Raw genomic sequence first — 21,919 nt, forward strand, 5'->3', positions numbered from 1 at the left:
AGGAAAAGTGAACCATGTTGGGTATTCTTTTTGGTCCTTATATTTCTACTTCGATTTTTACATATTAAAAAATTAAAACAGACCTTGTATGAAGGGCGTGTTTTTAATGACAGTTTTCCCCCCCACCCCAAATATAGGAAGTTCACAAATGGGTGCTACCATAGTAGATGCTTTGGATACCCTTTATATCATGGGACTTCATGATGAATTCCGAGATGGGCAAAAATGGATTGAACACAACCTTGATTTCAGTGTGGTGAGTATACAGTTGATGATTTCTTTGATCAACTCTGCAAAGACCCTGTCTAATAAACATAGTGGTTGTGAGCATTTTACTAGCAGTTTAAGGAAATCATAAATTCCCTGTCCTCCTTTGGGATTAGAGTGGTTATTTAACTTTTACATAAAATACATACCCTTTCTCATCTTCCTTTCACTTTTCTTGATGTTATCATTTGAGGCAGTGTGTTCAGTGTGTTAAGCAGTAGTTACAAAAAAAAAAACCCCACATTGAACTAGAAATACCAGGAATGCATAAACTCCTTTATAAACAATTAAGCATTTTGTTATTTTTAAAAGATTCAATAATTCAGTGCAGGTTTAATGAGCCTTCATAACTAGGCCTATGCCCATGCTTCCAGCATTTTGCATAGTTGATAAGTGATGCGGCTGAAGTTTGAAGACCAGCACGGCTACATCCTAGTTGTGTGACTTGGGAACATTCCTTATTCTTTCTGAATGTGTCATAAAATTGCTATCGCAATGCAGTATTGTAAGGATTATTTGAAATAATCAGATACACGTTAAGTACTCAGTAAATGGTAGCAATTGTTTTCATTATTACCAGTATTCACCCACAAAGTATATGGGCTGTTTTGTTTTACTCATTATCACCTTTCATGACATTTGTGATTGTTCTTCTTTTTGACTATAGTCAGAAGTCACTCTTTTACTGTGTTGTTTTTGTTTTTGTTTTTCCTTTGGCAGACCCAATTTGTCATTCAAATTGTGATTTGAATCCATAATTATTTCTTCTCTCATGCTTTCCTGATGCTAACCACACAAATCTGGATTACTTTCTTTTATATGATTCTAGCATTTTGGACATATATCAGTTACCACTTGGGTTTAAGTTCGTGAGTGGCAGAAAATCTAATATAAAAGAGCTTAAATATAGATATGTGTTTCTCTTTCATGAAAATTAGGCACAGAGACCAGCAGCTTAGGGGTGGCTTGGATAGATCCTTGATCCTCAGGGATCTAAGATCCTTTGTCTTGTTGCTTTCTCAGTGTGTAGCTTCCACCTCGTGGTACAAGATGGCTTCTTGATAAAGTGGGTCAACCTTCCAGTTGTAGAAAAGAGGAAGGATCCATGACTCTCCTGTGAGAACACCTTCCAGGAGTGGGTTACCCTGATTTTGCTTGTATGCTATTGAGTAGATCTGACACATACAGCCCAACCTTGATGCAAAAGGAGGCTGAAAAATTTAGTCTTTTTTTTTTTTTTCCTCTCTCTGTTTGGCCATGTAGTCCTTATAGGATGTGCTTCTTGTTTAAGAAATCCCTACTCCAAGGTCATGAGGATAAATTCTTGTGTTTCATTCTAAATTTTTTAAAGTTGGGCTTTTACATTTAGGTCTTTAATCCACATAAAATTGATTTTGTATGTAGGGTGAGCTGGACAGGCAGCAGTTTATTCTAGCACCATTCGTTTCCCTGCTGTTTATACATGGCCACACGGGTCACAGGGGCCTATTCTTTTCTTTTGGCTTTTTTCTTTATGCTTATGACATCAATACTTAACTGTCTTAACTATGATATTTTTATAGGAAGTTTGATATCTGATCTTGTTCTACCAGGAAATTATCTTAGCAGTTCTCTGCTCTTTGTTCCTGTAAGCTCTGGGGTGCTGTTGACATTTTGATGAGTCTTGCATTCAATTTACAGATTAATTTGGAGAGAATTGGCATCTGTACGGTCTCAAATACTCCTGTCCCCTAACATGGCAGCTTTGTAAGGCCTAATAATATGCTGGTATATCATTGTATCAGTTGGCTCAGTCAGGAGCCAGAACTGTGCCATTTATTTTAATTAGAGGATTTAATGTTTACAGTTGTTAACCAAGTAATGGAAAACTGAAAAGGCAAAGAGAACATTGTGGTATCACAAGAGATAGTAGCTATAGTAAACACCTACCTCCCTGGGACTCTGAGAACAGTGGGAAGAAGTTGGGACTATTAAACTTGAGTAATTTGGAACTCTGTTTCTGGTACTTTAGGAGCTCTTAAGAGGGCTTTTTTTTAGAGCTGGGACTCGGACCTCTAAGGAGATGGTACCTACCTAGTGCCTGGTATTTCTAAGGGCCACAGGGAGACTGATTTAAAGAAAGTGTGTGTGGCAGGGAAACTGTAACCTGGAACCAACAGCCACTGCCAGGGTGAAGAACAATGACTCATTTGACACTGTCCAAAACCGGAGGTAAATTGGAAGGAATAAGTCCTTTCTCCTTCTTCCAGCTGTACGTTACCTTTGTAAAACTTCCTGTTGGCATGGCCCATAATGGAGCCAGCTGGCTAACGAGACATATGTTCACACAGTTCCAATTCCAGGATACCAAAGTAGAGTATAGAAGGATAAATTTGAACCTGAGGAGAAAGAGCTTAATAATTAGCGCAGTCATTTGCCATCCCCGTACTTTTAACCTTTCTGTGTCCTGTGTTTTAGCTGTATATTTTGCATGTAGTATGTATTTGAATTTTGTTATTTTTATCCAGTCTTGGAGTCTTTTAACTGTCAAGTGTGGAATATTTACATTTATTGTGATAACGTGTATTTGGAGTTGGGTCTTCATCTGTGTTTTTCAACCTGTGTTATTATTGTACTTTTCATTGTTTTTATTTTCTGTTTTCCTTCTTTTGGATTAAATTACTTCTTGGCTCTTTTTCCCTCTACTACTTTGACATTTTACTTGTCATTTCCACTCATTTTGGGGTTATCCTTAAAATTTCATGTGCATACTTCTCACAGTTTAAAATGAACCGGTTTCTTCATCCTCCTTCTGAAGACCATAAGGATCTTAGAATGCTTTAATTTAGCTCATCTCCCTCTTGTCTTATGTGTAATCATTGTCTAGCTGTTTCCAACTCATTTTTGAAACTTCCAAATTAAGGAATGAATGGATGGATGACTGACAAATGAAGGAATAAATAAATAATTCATTCATTAAATGCCTCCTCTGTGACAGGTGCTCTTCTGGCTTATGTGAATGTAGTAATGAGCAAAACTTCTTCTTGAGTTTGTACTCTAGTTTTGGGAGAAAACCAGTAAATAAATATTCAAGTCCTGTTTAATATATCAGGTGGTGATAAGTGCTGTGGAGAACAATAAAGGGGAGCAAGTAGGATTGGAGTAAGTGGTGGTGTGGGGTTGCTATTTACATGGGATAGCTAGTGAGAGGGACTCTTTGGTGACATTTCTGAGGAGAGACCCAATGGAAGCCATTTGGATATAAGGCTCTCTCATAATAGATACTATAGTTGAGTGTAGAATATAGTTGTGTGGAGGTTGATTATTTTCTCTTAACCTTTGAAGGGTACAATTCCATTGTCTTCCTGTTTCTGTCATACTATTGAAAAGTATGCTGTCAATCTAATATTTCACAAATAATCTGTCTTTTTCCCCTTGTTTTCATTTTTTCTATTTTTCTGCATTCTATAATTGCATTACCATGTGTCCATGTGTGGATTATTCTTTAAAGGACTCGTAATGTTCCATCAGTCTGAAGACTTATGTTTTTCTCACTTCTGGAAGATTTGCAATCATTACTCCTTTGAATAATGCCTGTCTTCCATTCTCTCCCTTCTCTCCCTCTAGAACTTCTCTTCTGTGTCTCTTGTGAAGGAAGGTCTGAATTTTACAAATATAGAATTATATGTAATTAGATGTTGATAAGTGTTAATTGGGGAAATAATGGAGGCTAAGAGATATTAGTGATGAAGGTGTACTTTATTATTTTATATTGTGTGGTTAGAAAAACTTCCTGTTTGGAGACCTGTAAGTACAGCATAAAGACTTGAGTTTGGTAATTCTTGAGCAGCCAGTAGAACCATTTGGTAATAAAAGTCAAGAGATGTTGAAAGGAGATGATGTCAGACAGGTAGTGGGGAATCTGATTATGTTGGGTCTTACCAGTTATTTTACTCTGAGTGTAACCAGAAGTTATTGTAAGAGTTTGTACACAACAGTAACCTGACCTGACTTAAAATGTAAGAGGTTCACTCTGCCTGCAGGGTGCTGAATAAATAGATTATAAAGAGGAAGGTAAGGCTGAAATCAGGGAAACTGTTTAAGAAGGTTATTGTTTTGGTGAGTTATAGAGGCCTGCCCTCCCTCCCTCTTTTGCTTCTTCTCTGTATTTAGTGACTGTCGCTCTGTGCCCTGCAGTATGCTGTGTATTGGGAATATATGAAGTAATGTAAAGCATTTTGCTTTTATGGATGGGGTGGGAGGAGATATATGTTACTAAAAAATTCCATTGTGAAAATTCTATTTTGGAGATATATACTTGTGTTAGCAAATTATGTGTTCTGCCTATAAATGTTGGAAAGGCCTTAGGGGATAATATATATTTTCTTTTAATGTTTATTAAAAATTAGTTATGAACGTTAGCTTTATTATTTATTTAGGGAGAGAGAGAGAGAGAGAGCGCACATGCATACACACAAGCAGTGGAGGAGCAGAGAGAGAGGGAGAGAGAAAATCCCAAGCAGGCTCCTCCCTGTCAGTGCAGAGCCCAACCCTGGGCTTGAACCCACGAACTGTGAGATCATGACCTGAGCCAAAATTAGAAGGCAGACAGTTGACTGAGCCACTCAGGCTCCCCATGAACGTTACCTTTATATTAGTCAGTTGTGTGTATTGTGTGACTTCTTTGCTCATGTTCTCTGCCACTTCTACTTTTCTTTCCATGTAATTAGAATTTTTCTTATCTATGTCTGTATCTAAATACAAACATGTAGACTTTATATGGTAAGGTTATTAATACTGCTATATTTGTGCCAAATTTCCTTCTGTTTTTTGTTTGCCTTTGAATTTTGTTCATAATTTTTTCTTCTAGGTAATTGTCATTCTGGGGAAATTCAGGTCTTTGTGTTTGGTATCAATACAGTTGGTTTTATGCTTACAAAGTACCTGCTTTGTCAAGGAAATTCATGTTGTCACATTTTCTTCTACTTTTTTATTGTAATTTTTTCTACATTTATTTCTAAATTATTTGGATATCGTTTTGAGAGAGAGATGTATCTGAAATGAGTATCCAAATTTCTAACCTAGGAGCCAGTTTTTCAACATTATTAATTGAATAATCCATCATCCTATCATTTTTTGGTGCCTCTGTTAACATTTGTTAAATTTTTATACATACTAGGAAAAAATACTTAAAATTCATGAGAAATATAAGTAAAAATGGGCAGTATGCTGTAATGGAGGGAAAGGGATCAGTAGACAGACCGCTATTCCAGAATTCAAGAAGTGGAGGCTCTCTTGAGGAGAGACTAGTCAAGAGCATCAAATATCTTGATAATTTCACAGTGCTATGTAAGGTACACACAAATGGTTTCAGCCAATAGGAAGCCATGGTGACAATAATAGGGGAGTTTCAGTAACATTAATAAACGGGAGGTGAGATTGCAGTTGCGTGAGAAATGAAGATGTGGAAAGCAGAAAAAACCATCCTCCACAGGGTGTTTGTGAGAAACTTATGACGAATTGAAAATATTTGGAAACTATGAAGCTTTAATGTGTATGTGAATATTTTCAATATGTTTTCACAGAATTCAGAGGTGTCTGTGTTTGAAGTCAACATTCGATTTATTGGAGGCCTGCTTGCAGCGTATTACCTTTCGGGAGAAGAGGTGAGCCACTCAAGTAATACATTGTTTGGAGGAAGGGCTCTGAATGGACTTTAATAAAATAATGAAAGATTCCCCTAACAGCATATTGTTTTGCTTAATTGACTAATATTGAGCACATGTAAAGGTTTGCTGAGAGAGCTGGCTGCTTCAGGTGGAACTGGCCTTGGGAAGAATGATTTTGCCATTTTGAGAATCTCAGTAAAACAAGTAAAATCACAGGTCCTATCTCTGTATATACCCCTTCTCCTTTGCAGAAGCAATCCTTCTCCAGGATTTTGCCACTGCAATTAATCACATGGTCGAAACAAGGAGCAGGGGGGTAGTTAATAAGATCAGAATTAAGGAATCAATCAGGTTGCATGAATATGGATCCTCCTAAGACCAAAAATTAGTTATTAAAACTGCCTGATTGGAAATTGAATGCAAGTTTTTGCTGTAAATTTAAAAAAACAACACAGGAACAACTCTGAATTCTTCTTTCCAGAAGTCTTGGTGTATGTAATACACATAGACTTGTGACCTGCTGTGATGGGAAAGTGGGTGTGGGAAATTCCTTTTTGCTACTACTCGGGTGTAGGTTAAAGGATGGGGTTGGGAGAGTAGGTGAAAGAGAACCTAAAGGAAGAGCTTATAAGTCATTTCTGCTTTATTTCCTGAGAAACTTACATATTTAATTGGTTTGTTGATCTAAATGATTGTAAGAGCTCTCTGTAAATTTAAGAAAATTCATCTTTTGTTGTATATGTTGTTAAAGATGGATTTCTTTGTTGTTGGTGTTTAAGAAATATTTGCCTAATCAAGGTCAGGAAGATTTTCTCATGTTTTCTTCTAATAGTATTATGGTTTTACTGTTAACTTTTAAATGTATAATTCATTTTGAGTTGATTTCTATACATGCTGTGAGGTATAGTTTGAGCTTTCTTTTTTTCCTTCTGGATATCCAAAAATTCTAGCAACATTTGTTGAAAAGACTCTCCTTTATTTAATTGACTTTGTTCTCCTCTTGAAATCCATTAACCATATATGTGTGAGTCGACTTCTAGACTGTGTGCTGTTGCTTTGCATGTGTTTGTCCTTTTGCTACACTGTATGAACTACACTGTGTTCGTTATTATGGAAGTCTTGAAATCGGGTTGTGTGAGTCTTCCAACTTTGTTCCTTTTCAGAATTGTCGTGGCTATTCCAGGTACTTTATTTTCTATATAAACTTCAGAATCAGTTGCTGATTTCTACAAAATATTCTACTGGGATTTTGATGGAGGTTACTTTGAATCTATACATGAATTTAGGGAAAATTGATATCTTAACAAATATGGAATCTTCCAAGCCACGAACATGATGTATCCTCCTTTCATTTTCTTCCTTGGTGTTTCTAGTTTTTAGCATGTAGATATTTTACATATTTTGGTAGATTTATACATATTTTATGCTTTTTGGTTCTAAGTTGTACTATATTTTTTATTTCAATTTCTAGTTGTTTATTGCCGGTGGATATAAATACAATTGATTTGAAAGTAAGTTTTAATAAAGATTTAAATTTTCAGCTGATGTAGGACATTTTGTTTATCACTAGATAACTTCCTGATGCTTATCATTTTTAAAAATACTGTAAAATATACATAACAGAAATTTCCATTTACCATTTTTTTATAAATTTTTTTTAACGTTTATTTATTTTTGAGACAGAGAGAGAGACAGAGCATGAATGGGGGAGGGGCAGAGAGAGAGGGAGACAGAATCGGAAGCAGGCTCCAGGCTCTGAGCCATCAGCCGAGAGCCCGACGTGGGGCTCGAACTCACGGACTGCGAGATCGTGACCTGAGCTGAAGTCGGACGCTTAACCGACTGAGCCACCCAGGCGCCCCCTCCATTTACCATTTTTAAGTATATGATTCCGTGGCATTAAGAACAACATTCATGTTGTGCAGTATACAGTTGATTTTTATATTGACCTTTGTACCCTGAGATTTTCTTAAATTCACTAATTCTAGTTGCTTTTAAATAGATTTTAATAGATTGGGAATTTTTTTTGTAAACGATTATGTCATCAGTGAATAGTTTTATTTCTCTGTATAGGGAACAATTTCATTTGTGTAGTTCTTTTCTTTCTTTGTCTTGCTTTACATCCTTATCAATTTCCTGATCTTACAGGAAGAACATTTAGTCTTTCACCATTAAGCATAAATGTTAGTCATAGGTTTTTTGTAGATACCCTTTATCACCTTGAAGAAGATCTTTTCCATTCCTAGTTTGCTAAGATTGTGTGTGTGTGCGTGTGTGTGTGTGCGTGTGTGTGTGTGTGTGTGTGTGTGTGTGAATGGATGTTGAACGTTGTCAAATGTTTTTGTGGTATTTAATAAGGTGATTATACACATATGATTTTTCTTTTATCTGTTGATATTGGTTGATTTTTGAATGTCAAACCAAGCTTGCACTTTTGGGAAGAAACCCCAAAATGGTCATGGTGTATTATCTTTTTATATACTGCCAGAATTAATTTGAAACATTGTTGAGAATTTTTTCCACTTATATTCATGTGGGATATTTATCTATATGTAGTTTTAATGTTTTCGTGTGTGTGTGTGTGTGTGTGTGTGTTTTATATAAGAGTAATGCTGACTTCCTAATATGAGTTGGGAAGTGTTTCCTCTTTTCTTCTTCTTCTGGAGAAGTTAGTGTATAGTTGACATTATTTCTCCTTTATTTGTTTGGGAAAATAAATACCCTTCTGAAGCCATGCGGTTGGAGTTTCTTGTTTTTGTTTTTTCACTTAAGTTTTAAAACTATTCTATTTCTTTGGTAGATATAGTACTGTTCAGGTTATTTCTTCTTGAGTAGTTTTTGTAGTTTGTGTATTTCAGGGAATTTGCCTATTTCCTCTCAGTTGTGTAGATAGTAGATATAAAGTTGTTTGTAATATTCCCTTATTATCCTTTTCCTATCTGTGGGATCGCTAGTAGTGTCTCCTGTTTCACCTCTTTTTGTCAGTCTAGATAGGTGTATTAATATTATTGATCTTTTCAAAGAACTTGGTTTTACTGATTTTTCTCTATTTCATGCAATTTTATACCTGCTTTCATTCTTGTTTACTTCCTTCTGCTTGCTTTGAGGTTTATTTGCTCCCTTTTTTTCTTCCAGTTTTTTAGATTTGGAGCTTAGATCATTAATATGACACCTTTCTTTCTTTTTTAAAAAAAATATAAGGGGCGCCTGGGTGGCTAAGTCGGTTAAGCATCCAACTTCGGCTAAGGTTATGATCTCACAGTTTGTGAGTTTGAGCCCCGTGTCAGGCTCTGTGCTGACAGCTCAGAGTCTGGAACTGCTTCAGACTGTGTGTCTCCCTCTCTCTCTCTGCCCCTCCCCTGCTCACGCTCTGTCTCTCTCAAAAAGAAAAAAATAAAAAAATAAATAAAAATAATAAATAAATATATAACAGTGATGCCGTAAATTCACTTCTCAGCCCTTCTTTAGCTGCATCCTCTGAATTTTGATATATTTTCATTTTCCTTTAATTCAAAATATTTTCTGATTTAAAATTTTCAAATATTTCAGGGTTTCCATATATCTTTCAATCATTTCTAGTTCAATTATTTTGTTTGTTGTTTTTGTTTGTTTATTTTAAGTAAGCTTCACTCTTAGTGCAATGCCCAACACAGGGCTTGAACTCAGGACCCTGAGATCAAGACCTGAGCTGAGAATAAGAGTTGGAAGCTTAACTTCTAGTTTAATTTTTTTTATGTTTTTTTTTTCAATATATGAAGTTTATTGTCAAATTGGTTTCCATACAACACCCAGTGCTCATCCCAAAAGGTGCCCTCCCCAGTACCCATCACCCACCCCCCATCAACTCTCAGTTTGTTCTCAGTTTTTAAGAGTCTCTTATGCTTTGGCTCTCTTCCACTCTAACCTCTTTTTTTTTTTCCTTCCCCTCCCCCATGGGTTTCTGTTAAGTTTCTCAGGATCCACATAAGAGTGAAAACATATGGTATCTGTCTTTCTCTGTATGGCTTATTTCACTTAGCATCACACTCTCCAGTTCCATCCATGTAGCTACAAAGGGCCAAATTTCATTCTTTCTTGTTGCCATGTAGTACTCCATTGTGTATATAAATGACAATTTTTTTGTCCATTCATCAGTTGATGGACATTTAGGCTCTTTCCATAATTTGGCTATTGTTGAGAGTGCTGCTATACACATTGGGGTACAAGTGCCCCTATGCATCAGTACTCCTGTATCCCTTGGGTAAATTCTTAGAAGTGCTACTTCTGGGTCATAGGGTAGGTCTATTTTTAATTTTTTGAGGAACCTCCACACTGTTTTCCAGAGTGGCTGCACCAATTTGCATTCCCACCAACAGTGCAAGAGGGTTCCCGTTTCTCTAGTTAATTTTTGTAGGCAGGTAATATGGGTCAGAATATGGCCTGCTTGAAAAAGAATGTGTACTTGAAAAGAATGTGTATTCTGTTGTGGTTCTGGTAAAAAAAAATCAATGAAGTCAGTTCATAGTGTTGCTCAGATCTTCTGTAATTTTACTAATTTTGTGTCTGCTTGGTCTGTCAAATACTAGGTGAGGAGTCTTGAAACCTCCAAATATAATTATGGGTTTGCCTGTTTCTCCTTTCAGTCCTACCAGTTTTTACTTTATGTATTTTGGAGGCTTATTCTTAGGTATACACCTATTTTATGATTGTTCTGTCTTTTTGGTTGATCCTTTTATTTAAAAATTTTTCTTTTTATCCTTGGTCACATTCTCTGTTCTTAAGTCTTGTTCCTCTGATACTGATACAGTCACTCTGGCTTTATTTTATGTAATGTGTGCATCGTACGTCTTTTACCCTATATGTTTTTATATTTAAAGTTGGTTTTCCTGTAGAAAGCTTTGACAGTCTGGTTTTAATTTGTCTGTTTAGACCATGTAGATTCAATATAATTACAGATACAGTTGCATTAAAATCTGTAACATTGTTAGTTGTATCCCATTTGACCCATCTGTTCCTTATTCCTCTTTTGTTTTTTTCTGCCTAATAAAAAAAAAAATGCCTGTTAATCTTTCAGTCATTTTTGTTGGTCTTCATTTCTCTGTAGGTTCAGCTTTCTGTCTGGTATATATTCCTTTTGTGTGAAGGGCTTCGTTTAACTTTTTGTACAGTGCACATCTCCTGGTTGTGCAGTCTCTCGGTTTCTGTTGGTTGGGAAGTCTATTTCTTCAGTTTTGAAAGACGTTTTCTTTGTGTTACAGAATTTGGATTGACTATTTTTCCTTTCAACACTTTAAAGATGTTACTGCATTAGCTTTTAGAGTTTGCACAGTTTGTGATGAGAAGTCTGCTTTAATTCTTTGTTCCTCTATATGTAATGTGTCTTTTCCCCCGCTTTGGCTGCCTTTAAGATAATCTGTTCATATTTTATTGTGTATGAAGAATCTGAGTGATTTTACTTTTCTTTTTTTGGAGGGGCGAGTAGGACTTATTTATCTTGCTTGAGGTTCTCTGAGCTTCTTAGATGCATGGTCTGATATCTTATTCATTATCTTTTAAAATGTTTTTCTGCCTCTTCTGAAGTTCCAATTATACATTCATCAGACTCTTTGAGATTGTCTCATAGCTCTTGAAATAGGTATTCTTTTTTACCCCACCCACTGCTTTTTTATTCCTTGTGTTCCAGTTTGGGTAATTTTTATAGACCTATCTTCAAGTACACTGATTTTTTTTCTTTTTTTCTCAGCTCCATTGAATCTACTTTTGAGCCTATTGAAGGCTTTCTGCGTCTCTGTTACTTTGATTTAAAAAATATATATATTTCTAGAGGGTCGCCTGGGTGGCTCAGTCGGTTAAGCATCTGACTTCGGCTCAGGTCATGATCTAATGGTTTGTGGGTTCAAGCCCCTTGTCGGGCGCTGTGCACATAGCCTGCTTCAGATTCTGTCTCCATCTCTCTCTACCCCTCTCTCACTCACGCTGTCTCTCTCAAATATAAATAAACATTAAAAAAATTATTTCTGGTATTTCATTTGACTTAATAATTTCTGTTTCTCTGCCACAGGTCCTCCTTGTCTTCATGCTTGCTACCTTGTCCCCTAACTAGGTCTTTGAATGTGGTAATCATAGTCACTTTAAATTCTCAGATTGTTTTAACCTCACCAAGCTTGGTTTGTCACTTGCTTTGTCTCTATAAAGTGGATTATTTTTTCTTGCCTTCGTAAGGTGTTTCATAATTTTTGATTGAATGCCAAACATCATGTGTGGGACAGTAGAGACTGAGGTTAATGGTATTCATGCCTGGAGCAGCGTGCCTGTGCTGTTAGTGTCGGGAGTTCAGTCAGTTTAGACTGGGATGGAACCAGATTCTGATTTTTCGTTGCTGAGATGAGCCACAGTGCACCGCTAGCTTCAGATTCCTCTAACATTACCCTGTATTTAGGGTGGGCCCAGTCGGCAAGTTTTGTTAATGTTCTGGCTCTGTCCTCAGCTTTAGGCATTTCCTGTAGGCCTGCGCCTCAGAGGGGGTCTCTGTCGACCCTGCCCTGCCTCCCCCAGGCGTGGGCTGCTGTTACTCTGCTTACTAACGTTTATGTCCATACTCTTTTCTGTTTTGATCTCCAAATATTGGCAGCCACGAATCACCCTAATAGCTCTAATTTCAGCGCAACACCATAAGGTTTATTCTGGCTTTCTGCCTTTTCATTTTTCGCACTCTTTTCTGATAGTGTGAAACCTGCCTACTATTATTCCTCATATATTAACCCACTTGCCTCGTCCTGCTGTATGAAATCACTTTGCTGCCCTCAGCAGGCTGCCTGCCACCTTGTTCAGTGCATCTTCCTCACACGGACCCTCTAGGATTTTATTCCCCTTTGCTTGGCTGGCTTCCCTTTCCTCACGTTGGTCTGAGCCCCTCTCCGGGACAGTGCTGTGTGCACCCTACACATACCTTTTGGGCACAGACCCCTGGCTTCAGGAGCTTCTGGATTGAAATATTAAATAATGAAAGGAGGAAGAAAATGGAACTGTTTTGATGCCTTCAGTTTCAGATTTGTTTCCAAATTAGACATTATAAGATGTCTTTGAGAAAGGAGGGCATTTTTCCCCCATATTTCCATGCTTACCTGAGCATGTACTAAGTTTTTGGGGTGTAGCTGACAAGCTTGATTCATTTTAGTATCAAAAGGCACATGATTCAAAATTAATTATGAGCAGCTTATGAAAGAGAAGTGCCAGCCTTGGCCGTTTCACATTAGGTTCCTAGTCTGAAAGTTGAAGCAAAATGTTGAGAGTTTGGTTGTTACTGTCATAGGAAAACAGTAATAACATGCTGAAAAAGTGTATGATGTTGCCAGTATTTTCATTTTTGCTGTTTTTATGCATCAGACTTCCAGAATAAACATTTCAAAGTGGAGAGAAGCACATAGCTTTGGAGATGAGAGGCTCGAGTCCCTACTCTGCCTCCTTTTCGTGCTATTTGGCAAGCTGTTTACCTCTGTAACTTAATTGTTTTCATCTATGAAAACGTGAGAGCGTTCACCTGAGAGTTGTTGCGAGGATTCAGTTGTGTGACCGTGCCTAACATAGTGCCTAACTCAGTAGATCCTGCTTTACTTTTCTTCCTCCTTTGACTTTCTCTCAAGTGGTCACTAGTCTGTGTTGCTAAGGGGTGATGGATCCTTTTACTTATTTGAGGTAGACGTCATAAATCGGTTTCTTAGGACACAGTCTACTCAGGTACATATAAAGAGAACATGTTTTACTTTTCTGACTTTTTCACACAGTGGAATTTTACTGACCTTTTTATACTTCTCTTCTTGATCATTTTACCTCGAAAACTATGATTCATAACTATTCTGGAAAAGCAATAGTAAATTTCAGATCTGCTAAAAATGAATTAAACGTTGAAAAATAATTCGAATATGACATTACTGTAATACTGGATGTACAAGAAATTCCTACATCTTACATAAGCCAGAAAATTAATTTATAACTTGGCAAAGTGCATCTCTTATGTTAAGGTAGTCTGTAACTAGAATAAAGAACATTGACATGCGTTCTGTTTTCTGGTACAGGGAACCAAATAAGGGTTACATGTCATCTGACAAAGTGTTCCTCTCTCCTTTTGATTTATTAATATAATAAATGTGAAAATTTATCATTTTATTTCTCAGAGCAAGGCTATTTATATTAAGTATTCACAACTTAAAAAAAATCTTGATGATTTATTATGTTTACTTGATGTTAGCCTCTAATATATGACATTTCTTTTACAGGATTGTCTCTTCTCATTTTTTTAATGGTTATCAAAGTGGTATCCCTCCCTTAGTAAGATAATAACATAATTTATGTGGATAACTGCATCTGAAATCTGTCAGATAGAATAGAGAAATGGTTATGTGGAGTTTAATCCATGTTTTACAGATAATAAAAAGAAAGTAAACAACAACAACAAAATCTATCTTCACTAAAACACAAATGTAGTCTGTTGCCTATAGTTTAGGAGTGTTTCTGAATAAGCTCAAGGAGACTTTCTAAGCAAATAGAATAGCCCTTTTTGACCCAGATATTTCCTGGTTTAAATATTAGTCATCTCTGTTTTTACTGCACTAATTCTCATTTTATTTTTGGAAAACCTGATATTCCTCCAGGAATTGCTGCTATTTCCATGGAAAATTTGACCTCTTCCTTCTCTATAGACATGCTGGTAATTGGGCAAAACATTCCACTAAGCTTTGCTGCCCCAGCTAACCTTTTCAAAATACACTAACATTTTCCTCTTAAAGGTGTGAGTTCATCTACATAGCTGTACACATTCTTACATGTTTAATGTTATGCCAATACCCATCGTAGTGGATGTCATGATTATGGTTATTGGTTTGTCAAATCAGAAGACAGAGTTTGGAGCTAGCTACCCCGGGAGCTAGAAATCTAGGAGTGAAATCCAGGGCAGGAAGGAGCCACGGAGGAGAAGCTCAAAATTCTGCGTACATGAAACTACGTGTTTAGACCACATTGTTTTATTTCCTATGTGTTTATAGACCTCTACCATAATTTTATGTGTAAGATGGACTCTAACCCTTCCACATTCTCTGCCTGGTAAAGAACTTCAAGGACCAGCTCAAAGATTATTTTATTTATTTTAAGTAGCTCATTTACCTATAAGGAAATGCACTCACTTTAATTGTATGGATGTAATTAAAGGTATAGTTTAAATTTTTTTAAATATAATTTATTGTCAAATTGGCTTACATATAAACACCCAGTGCTCATCCCAACAAGTGCCCTCCTCAATGCCCATCATCCATTTTCCCCTCTTCCCCATCTTCCCCATCCCCCATCTACCCTCAGTTTGTTCTCTTTGTTTAAGAATCTCTTGTTGGTTTGCCTCCTCCCCCCCCCATCTCTGTTTGTAACTATTTTTTCCCCTTTCCTTCCCCATGGACTTTTGTTAAGTTTCTCAAGTGTATGGTTTAAATTTTAACAAATGTGTGATAAGCTTTTGGAGGGAATATAAATGATCCAAACTTTTTGGAAAATAATTTGGTGGTGTCCAGTAAACATTTAAGATATAAAATTCTCTTTGACAGGGGATCCCACTTCTAGGGATATATTACCTAAAAGTAACAATGTGGATGCTTAAGAAATACTTAGCAGGATATTTTATTGCAGTAGTGTTTTTAGTAGCCAGTGTTTGAACAGACCTGATTCATCTAGAGGGGAATGGTTAAATAAATTAATACATCTCTTACTATAGAATACTTACTATAGAATATTATAGAATACTATACAACTGTGTACGTAAGTTTGATGTATTTTATCTAGGAAAAATATGCTTGATGTATTAAATGACAAAAGTAAGTTACAGACCAATAGTTAGAGCTTACCGTGCGTGCGTGTGTGTGTGTGTGTGTGTGTGTTCTGTCCCTCCAGTTAATTAACCATTGTGGTATTTGGGGGCAAGAAATAATGGCTTCTTGGACTCCGATGGGTTACAGAGATGAGAGATTAAATGATTTCAAGGGATTTGGGAGGCAATTCCAAAGGATTGGGCAGGGGTGGGGGTGGGGGTTGTGGGTGGGATGAGGCAGAGGAGGAGTTGGTTTCAGGGTTTTGGTACTAGACTAATGGTGGGACAGTTACTAGAAATTGAGCATTTTAAGAACATTAATTTGGGAGAGGAAGATCATCAGTTCATTTTAAGTATTTCGAGTGTGAGGGGAGTTTGCTCTGTTTAAGTGGAAATAGGTAGTAAGCAGATGTAATGGGGCTGGTGCTCATTGGAGAAGTCTTGATGAGAAATACAAAGTTGGGAATCAGTGGCTGTGTAGCTGATAATTGAAAGCAAGCACATGTGAAATTGCTCAGGGAGACAATTTAGACTAGGAAGAGAGGGGGACCTGGAATCAAGCCTGGAGGAACACAGTATGAAAAGGTCAGGTATGAGAAGTCTGACTCAGTGAAGGAGGCAGGGAGATTGTGGGGTGTCTGAACACGAGGGAAGAAAGTATTTTAAGGAGGAACTGGTCAATAATGACTAAGCGATCGATGCTGAAATGTACAGCTAATTGTTAGCAAGATCCATTTCAATGAAATGATGGGGGCAGAAGCCATGTTGAAATAGTATGAGGAGTGAGTGGGAGGAGAGGAAAAGGATACAGTAAATTAGACAGTTTTGTAAAAATTGAAAAGGTACTTGTGTTACTATGTTAGTAGCAGGAAAAGACAGAATAAAAATCTAACCACTTAACAGTTGTGTGTCCTTAAAGGATGGAAATGAATCAAAGTATTTGGTTCAGAATACAGGAACTGTATATGAGTTTTAGAAATTTTCATCTTCCTGGTTTTTAAAATAAGCAAATATAGTAATAACAAAATATTTATATATTTATCAGCCAGGGTCCAAATAAGAGGCAGAAACTGCCAGTTATTTGAACAGAGAGAATTTAATATACAGAATTGTTAACTAGGTATAAAGTTACCTAGGTAAGTGCAAGATTAAAAAGAATTTTCTAAAGTATCATGGAGGTGGCTCCTACAGGAGGGCAACCAGGGCTGAGGGAATATGGGGAAGAGGTTTTAACTCCTAAATCTTAGAAACCGTAAGGGGAAGGGCTTATAAGCAGAGCTGAAATTCAGACCTCTGATGACAGTGTACTGGCAGGTCGGTGCTCCCGCTGCTGTCTCCAGTGAGGACTGAGGGTGATGAAGCTGGTTCTGCAAGCATTGGAAGAGAGTGGATTCACTACTGCTACAGGAAGGCAGCACTGCTGCTGACGTGGAGGGGTAGGAAGGCAAAACAGCGTAGCACCTGAGCGTCCCTGCACACTTTTGCCAGGAAGACCACAAATACAAGGCCTTGACTGCTCTTACCCAGGTCATTAGGGCCATGCCTGCAGGCATGAATTAATCTCATCAAGTAGGCTTGCTTTCACTTACTGTAAAAGACATTCTCCACGCTCAGTGTTCTTCCCCTGCAGCACAGTCCACTGTGTGTGCAGGAATCCATCGGGGACCCTTTGGATCATACCTGTGAGATTGAGGTGGGGCTGAGGGTGGGCCAGGTACAGCCAGTGTAGATAAACTCAGATCTTTGGCTGACACTTTGCTGTGAATAATATTCAGTTCTCTGCCTCTGACCCAGTAGTCAGAGATACTCACGATTTTGTAGACATTCATGAAAATGTGGTAGGCTGACTTGTTAGTTTGTAAATGGCATAAATCTTGGATTTCATCATGAGTTTGGAAATACTGTTTGTAGGCTCATTTTGAGTGAGAGGTGTGTGTGTGTGTGTGTGTGTGTGTGAGAATATGTTTCTACCTCTTAACCTACAGTTTTGTAGTAACTTTCACTTGGTCCTAAGGAACACTTATCTAGCCCTTAAGGATGTTTCTGTTCATGGTGATGATGAAAATTCATCCAGAATGAAATAAAATGAATTAAAGAGAGAAATTAAGAAAAAGAGAAATTAAGAAGAAGGGATATTAAAAAAGAGAGATACAGAGTGAGAGGTTTCAAAGAATGTTTAGTGGGAACTTCAGATGAGTTTAATGGGATAAATGATAGAAAGTCAATATTGGAAAAGATACCAAGAATAAGGAGGAAATATGAAAAGCTGCTAAAGAGAAAGGGCTGGTTACTTACAGAAGGGTGACAGCTGACAGCAGAGTGCTCAATAGCAAGAGAAGCCAGAAGATGTTGGAGTGATTATCTTTAGACCACTAAGATAAAGTAACTGACAACTCAGGTTTTATATCAGCCCAAACTGTCATTCAAAACGGAGGATGTAAGATACAGGACAGAAAGATATGCAATGAATTAGTGAAATATTTTGAGGAATTTAATTATTGGCTACAGAAAGTAAGATTAAATAATGCAAGGTGTGGGAATGCCTTTTGTCTTCCTCTGTGTCTGTATCACGATGTCAGTATCTAGATATCTGTGTCTCTAATTAGTGGAATAGTCAAGCAAGAACATGGACTCTGGAGCTGGACTGCCTAGGCTTAAATTCAGGCTTACCACTTCCTAGTTGTATGACCTTGGGCAAATTAAATTATTTGTTTTAAACCTCAGTTTCCTAACCTGTAAAATGGGAGTAACAGTATTTATCTCACTGGGGTGTTGTGAGAATTGATTGGGTTTAATCTGTGTTTGTCATTATCATCATTGTCATCATCTCAACATTTCTGTAGAAGATCTTAAGCTCTTAAAACCTTGCCATGTTAGCCTCAGATATTTCGGGGATTTGGGTTGGTGTGGAAGAGAAAGAAGATAGTTTACTTGCTTATTATAAATCTCTGTGCTTTTTGGCTTCCTAAACTGATTCATTCAACACTTGTTGAGTACTGGTTATAGCCTCGGCACTCTTTTAAGTTCTGAGAATAAAACAGTGAATAAAACCGCTTCTGCCCATCTATGGTTTACATTCTACTTGTGGGGGTAACAGGAATGAACAGGGTAGGTATGTGAGAGCATGTGTGTGTTTGCACACGTAGACCTACACATACGTGCACTGTTACTGGTAAGCAGTAAGGGGAAAAACAGAGCATGGAAGAGGATGAAGGGGTTTTAATTTCAAATTGGATGTGCGTCAGGGAGTGTGTGCAGAAGTAGCATTTGTATAGAGACCTGAAGGAGATAAGAGAGAGCCATGAGAACATCTTTTTATAAGAGCATTTATTAGAAAGGGATAGCAAAGGGAGAGACAGCGAAGCAAAAGCATAACTGGCATTCTCAGAGAACAACAAAAAAGGTTAGTGGGGCTGAAGTAGGTTGCTGGAAGAGAAAGGAAGGAGAGAGTGAGGCACAGAAGTCATAGCGATTCATTGCTTATAAAGATTTAGAGCCTCTTAAAGGACTTTTACCCTGAATGGCCTAGGGAGTCATTTGGGCATTCTAAACTCTTCACTTCTGTATTCTCACTCTGCTAGGTTGAAAACAGGCTAGAAGAATATTCTGTTACTAATTTAATTCAGTAAAGAAAAACAATTAAAAGTACCCATGCATTTAATATCACCTCCCTTCTCAATAATCTACAGTGGTTCTGTGTTATCAATTGTGTTACTTTAAGTTTCATTGTTTCTGTTTTAAGGTTGTTTGTAATCTTGCCACATTCTATCTGTTTAACCCCATTTCTTCCAGTTCTTCCACACCCAGGAGTAATTCTTCTGGTCCTAAGTCTTCTTAGGAACTTTTAGCATTGTCCCATTGCCCACCATTTGTTCTGGTAAAAATAACTGGGGGATTTCACATAATGCACATTGGACGCATAAAAGTTTTTCTGTAAATAAATGAAATGTTGTAGAAGTCTTAATATTGTTGAGCCTCTTAAACATGTGAAATAATTGATGTGCACTCATGATTGTATCCATCAAGAATCATAATAGCAGAAAACAGGATCTGTTTTACCTAGTGATTTATTACAGGGTACTGACTCGTTAACAGAATCTTTGGGAGGGCCATGACATCAGGTATTTTTGTTATAATACAGCTTGGAACCATGCAGCCAGGAGAAATGCCCAAACATACTGTGTATCTAATTGAGCACCAATTCCATTGCCTTGATTACTCACAGGGTCCCTATGAAGACAGAGACCAGTCATTCAAACTTCTTTTAGAGCCACCAGAAGAACCAGATACCTTCACCACTGTGCTTGCAAGGCCACTGCCTCAGATCACTTACTTCTTTATTCCAAATATTGCGTATTTAAGGATGCTTGGCAATGTTGATGCCATTATGTAGTTTTCTACCCTTTGCAGTATTTGAAGGTGTGCTTGAAAGGAGATTTGGATGAGTGTTGAGTATCTATCACATTCATAATAAAAGAAATGAAAATAAAAATGATAATGGAGTCTCCTTTTTCAACTACATATCTACCTTGGTTTACGGTGGGGTCATGTCCTGGTAAACCCATCAAAAACTGAAAATACTGTAAATTGGAAATGCATTTAAATGTGTTCAGAACACCTGCATTAGCCTACAGTTGTGCAAAATCATAATGTACCTTATAATAAAGTTTTTTATAATGAAGTATTGAGTAGTTCCTCTAATTTATTGAATGTTGTACTGAAAGCAAAAGACGGAATGGCTGTGTAGTCAGATCGGTTGAAAGTATATCAGTTGTTCACCCTCACCTCCCCACGGGTGACTGGGACCTGCAGTTTGCTGCCTACGCTCAGCATCACAAGGGAGTATCTACCACATACCCCTAGCCTGGGAAAGATCAGAATTTATAGTTGGTTTCTCCTGAACGCATATCACTTTCACACCATTGTAAAGTCGATAAATTGTAAGATGTTCATTGTCAATTGTAAAATCGGGAGCTGTCTGTATGAGATTGGCAGCAATCAAAATTTTGATGACTTTTGTGTTAACAAGAATACAGGGAAATGGCTACTGATGGAATATGGATTAGCAAAGTGTGTGGAAGACAATTGGCATTAACTATGAAAATTACAAACGAATATACCCATCAATACTTTGGTTCCCCTTTGAGAATTTATCTTACCTAGTCACATAGTTTGGAAACATATGTCTGTCACATAGGGGACTGACTAAATTACAGTATATCAATACAAGGAGAAATTCTGCAGCCACTAAAGAGAAGGTTATGGTAGACCTTTGTGGACTGATTTGGAAAGATCTCCAAGGTTCAGTAAAGTGAAAGATGCAAGTTCAGGATAGAGTGCATGATAGTCCATGTTTCAGAGAGAGACAAAGACAAAGATTCTGTGTGTGTGTGTGTAAACTGTTAATAGCATTTCTGTTTCTGCGAAAGTCAGAAAATGAGGATTTGATGTGACAAGGCTAGGAACCATGTATACAATGGAACTGATTTAGTGCAAGGTATTTACTAGACATTTAAGAAGCTGATAGCTGCCTGCATTGTAGAAGGAACTGTGTAGTGGAGAAATCGGACTGGAAAAGAGACTTATTTTTTACTTTGACACTTTCTGGATTTTGTATTACTTGCCTGCATTGCCGAAAAGTAGTATGTTTTAAATTAGCTGTTGCTGCTGTCTACCAAAATATTTGTGAAAATGAGAAATGTAGGGCTATAATTTATTTATCATTAAAGAGTTTGTATGTTTGTGAATATATTGAGATAAGCATACTATATAAGGAAATTTTTCTCTGTGATTTTGGGGTGTTGTTTTGGGGGGCTGTGTACTGTAACTGGTTACTATGTATGTTATCTGCTATTGATGGCTCCAATTAGTTGAAAATTAGAAAATATCTTTTGGAAGTTTACTTCTGGAAGGGAAAGGAGAGAATGCTTTCTGTTTAGAAAAGTTTATGTTTGTAAGCATTTTACCATTTTGAATATTAGTTTTTTGTTTGTTTTGAGAGAGTGAGAAAGAGAGCGTGAGTGGGGCAGGCAGGGGCAGAGAGAGGGAGAGAGAGAATCTTGAGCAGGCCCCGTGCCTGACGTGGGGCTCTATCTCATGACTGTGAGATAGACCTGAGCTGAAATCAAGAGTCGGACACCCAACTGACTGAGCCACCCAGGCACCCCAAACATTA

At 37.3% G+C, this 21,919-nt stretch overlaps 1 protein-coding gene across 4 annotated transcripts in view; it reads left to right on the forward strand.

Annotated features, from left to right (window-relative positions):
- Positions 1–21,919, forward strand: part of MAN1A2 (mannosidase alpha class 1A member 2) — a 176,080-nt gene that overhangs the window by 56,187 nt on the left and 97,974 nt on the right. For all 4 annotated transcript variants that reach the window (XM_027058270.2, XM_015076677.3, XM_053214669.1 and 1 more), the window contains exons 4-5: positions 138–256; positions 5,832–5,912. In XM_027058270.2, the coding sequence (XP_026914071.1) occupies positions 138–256; positions 5,832–5,912 (200 nt within the window). The remainder of the gene's footprint in view (positions 1–137; positions 257–5,831; positions 5,913–21,919) is intronic.

This window comes from Acinonyx jubatus, chromosome C1, assembly GCF_027475565.1.
Source record: "Acinonyx jubatus isolate Ajub_Pintada_27869175 chromosome C1, VMU_Ajub_asm_v1.0, whole genome shotgun sequence".
Lineage (NCBI taxonomy): Eukaryota > Metazoa > Chordata > Mammalia > Carnivora > Felidae > Acinonyx > Acinonyx jubatus.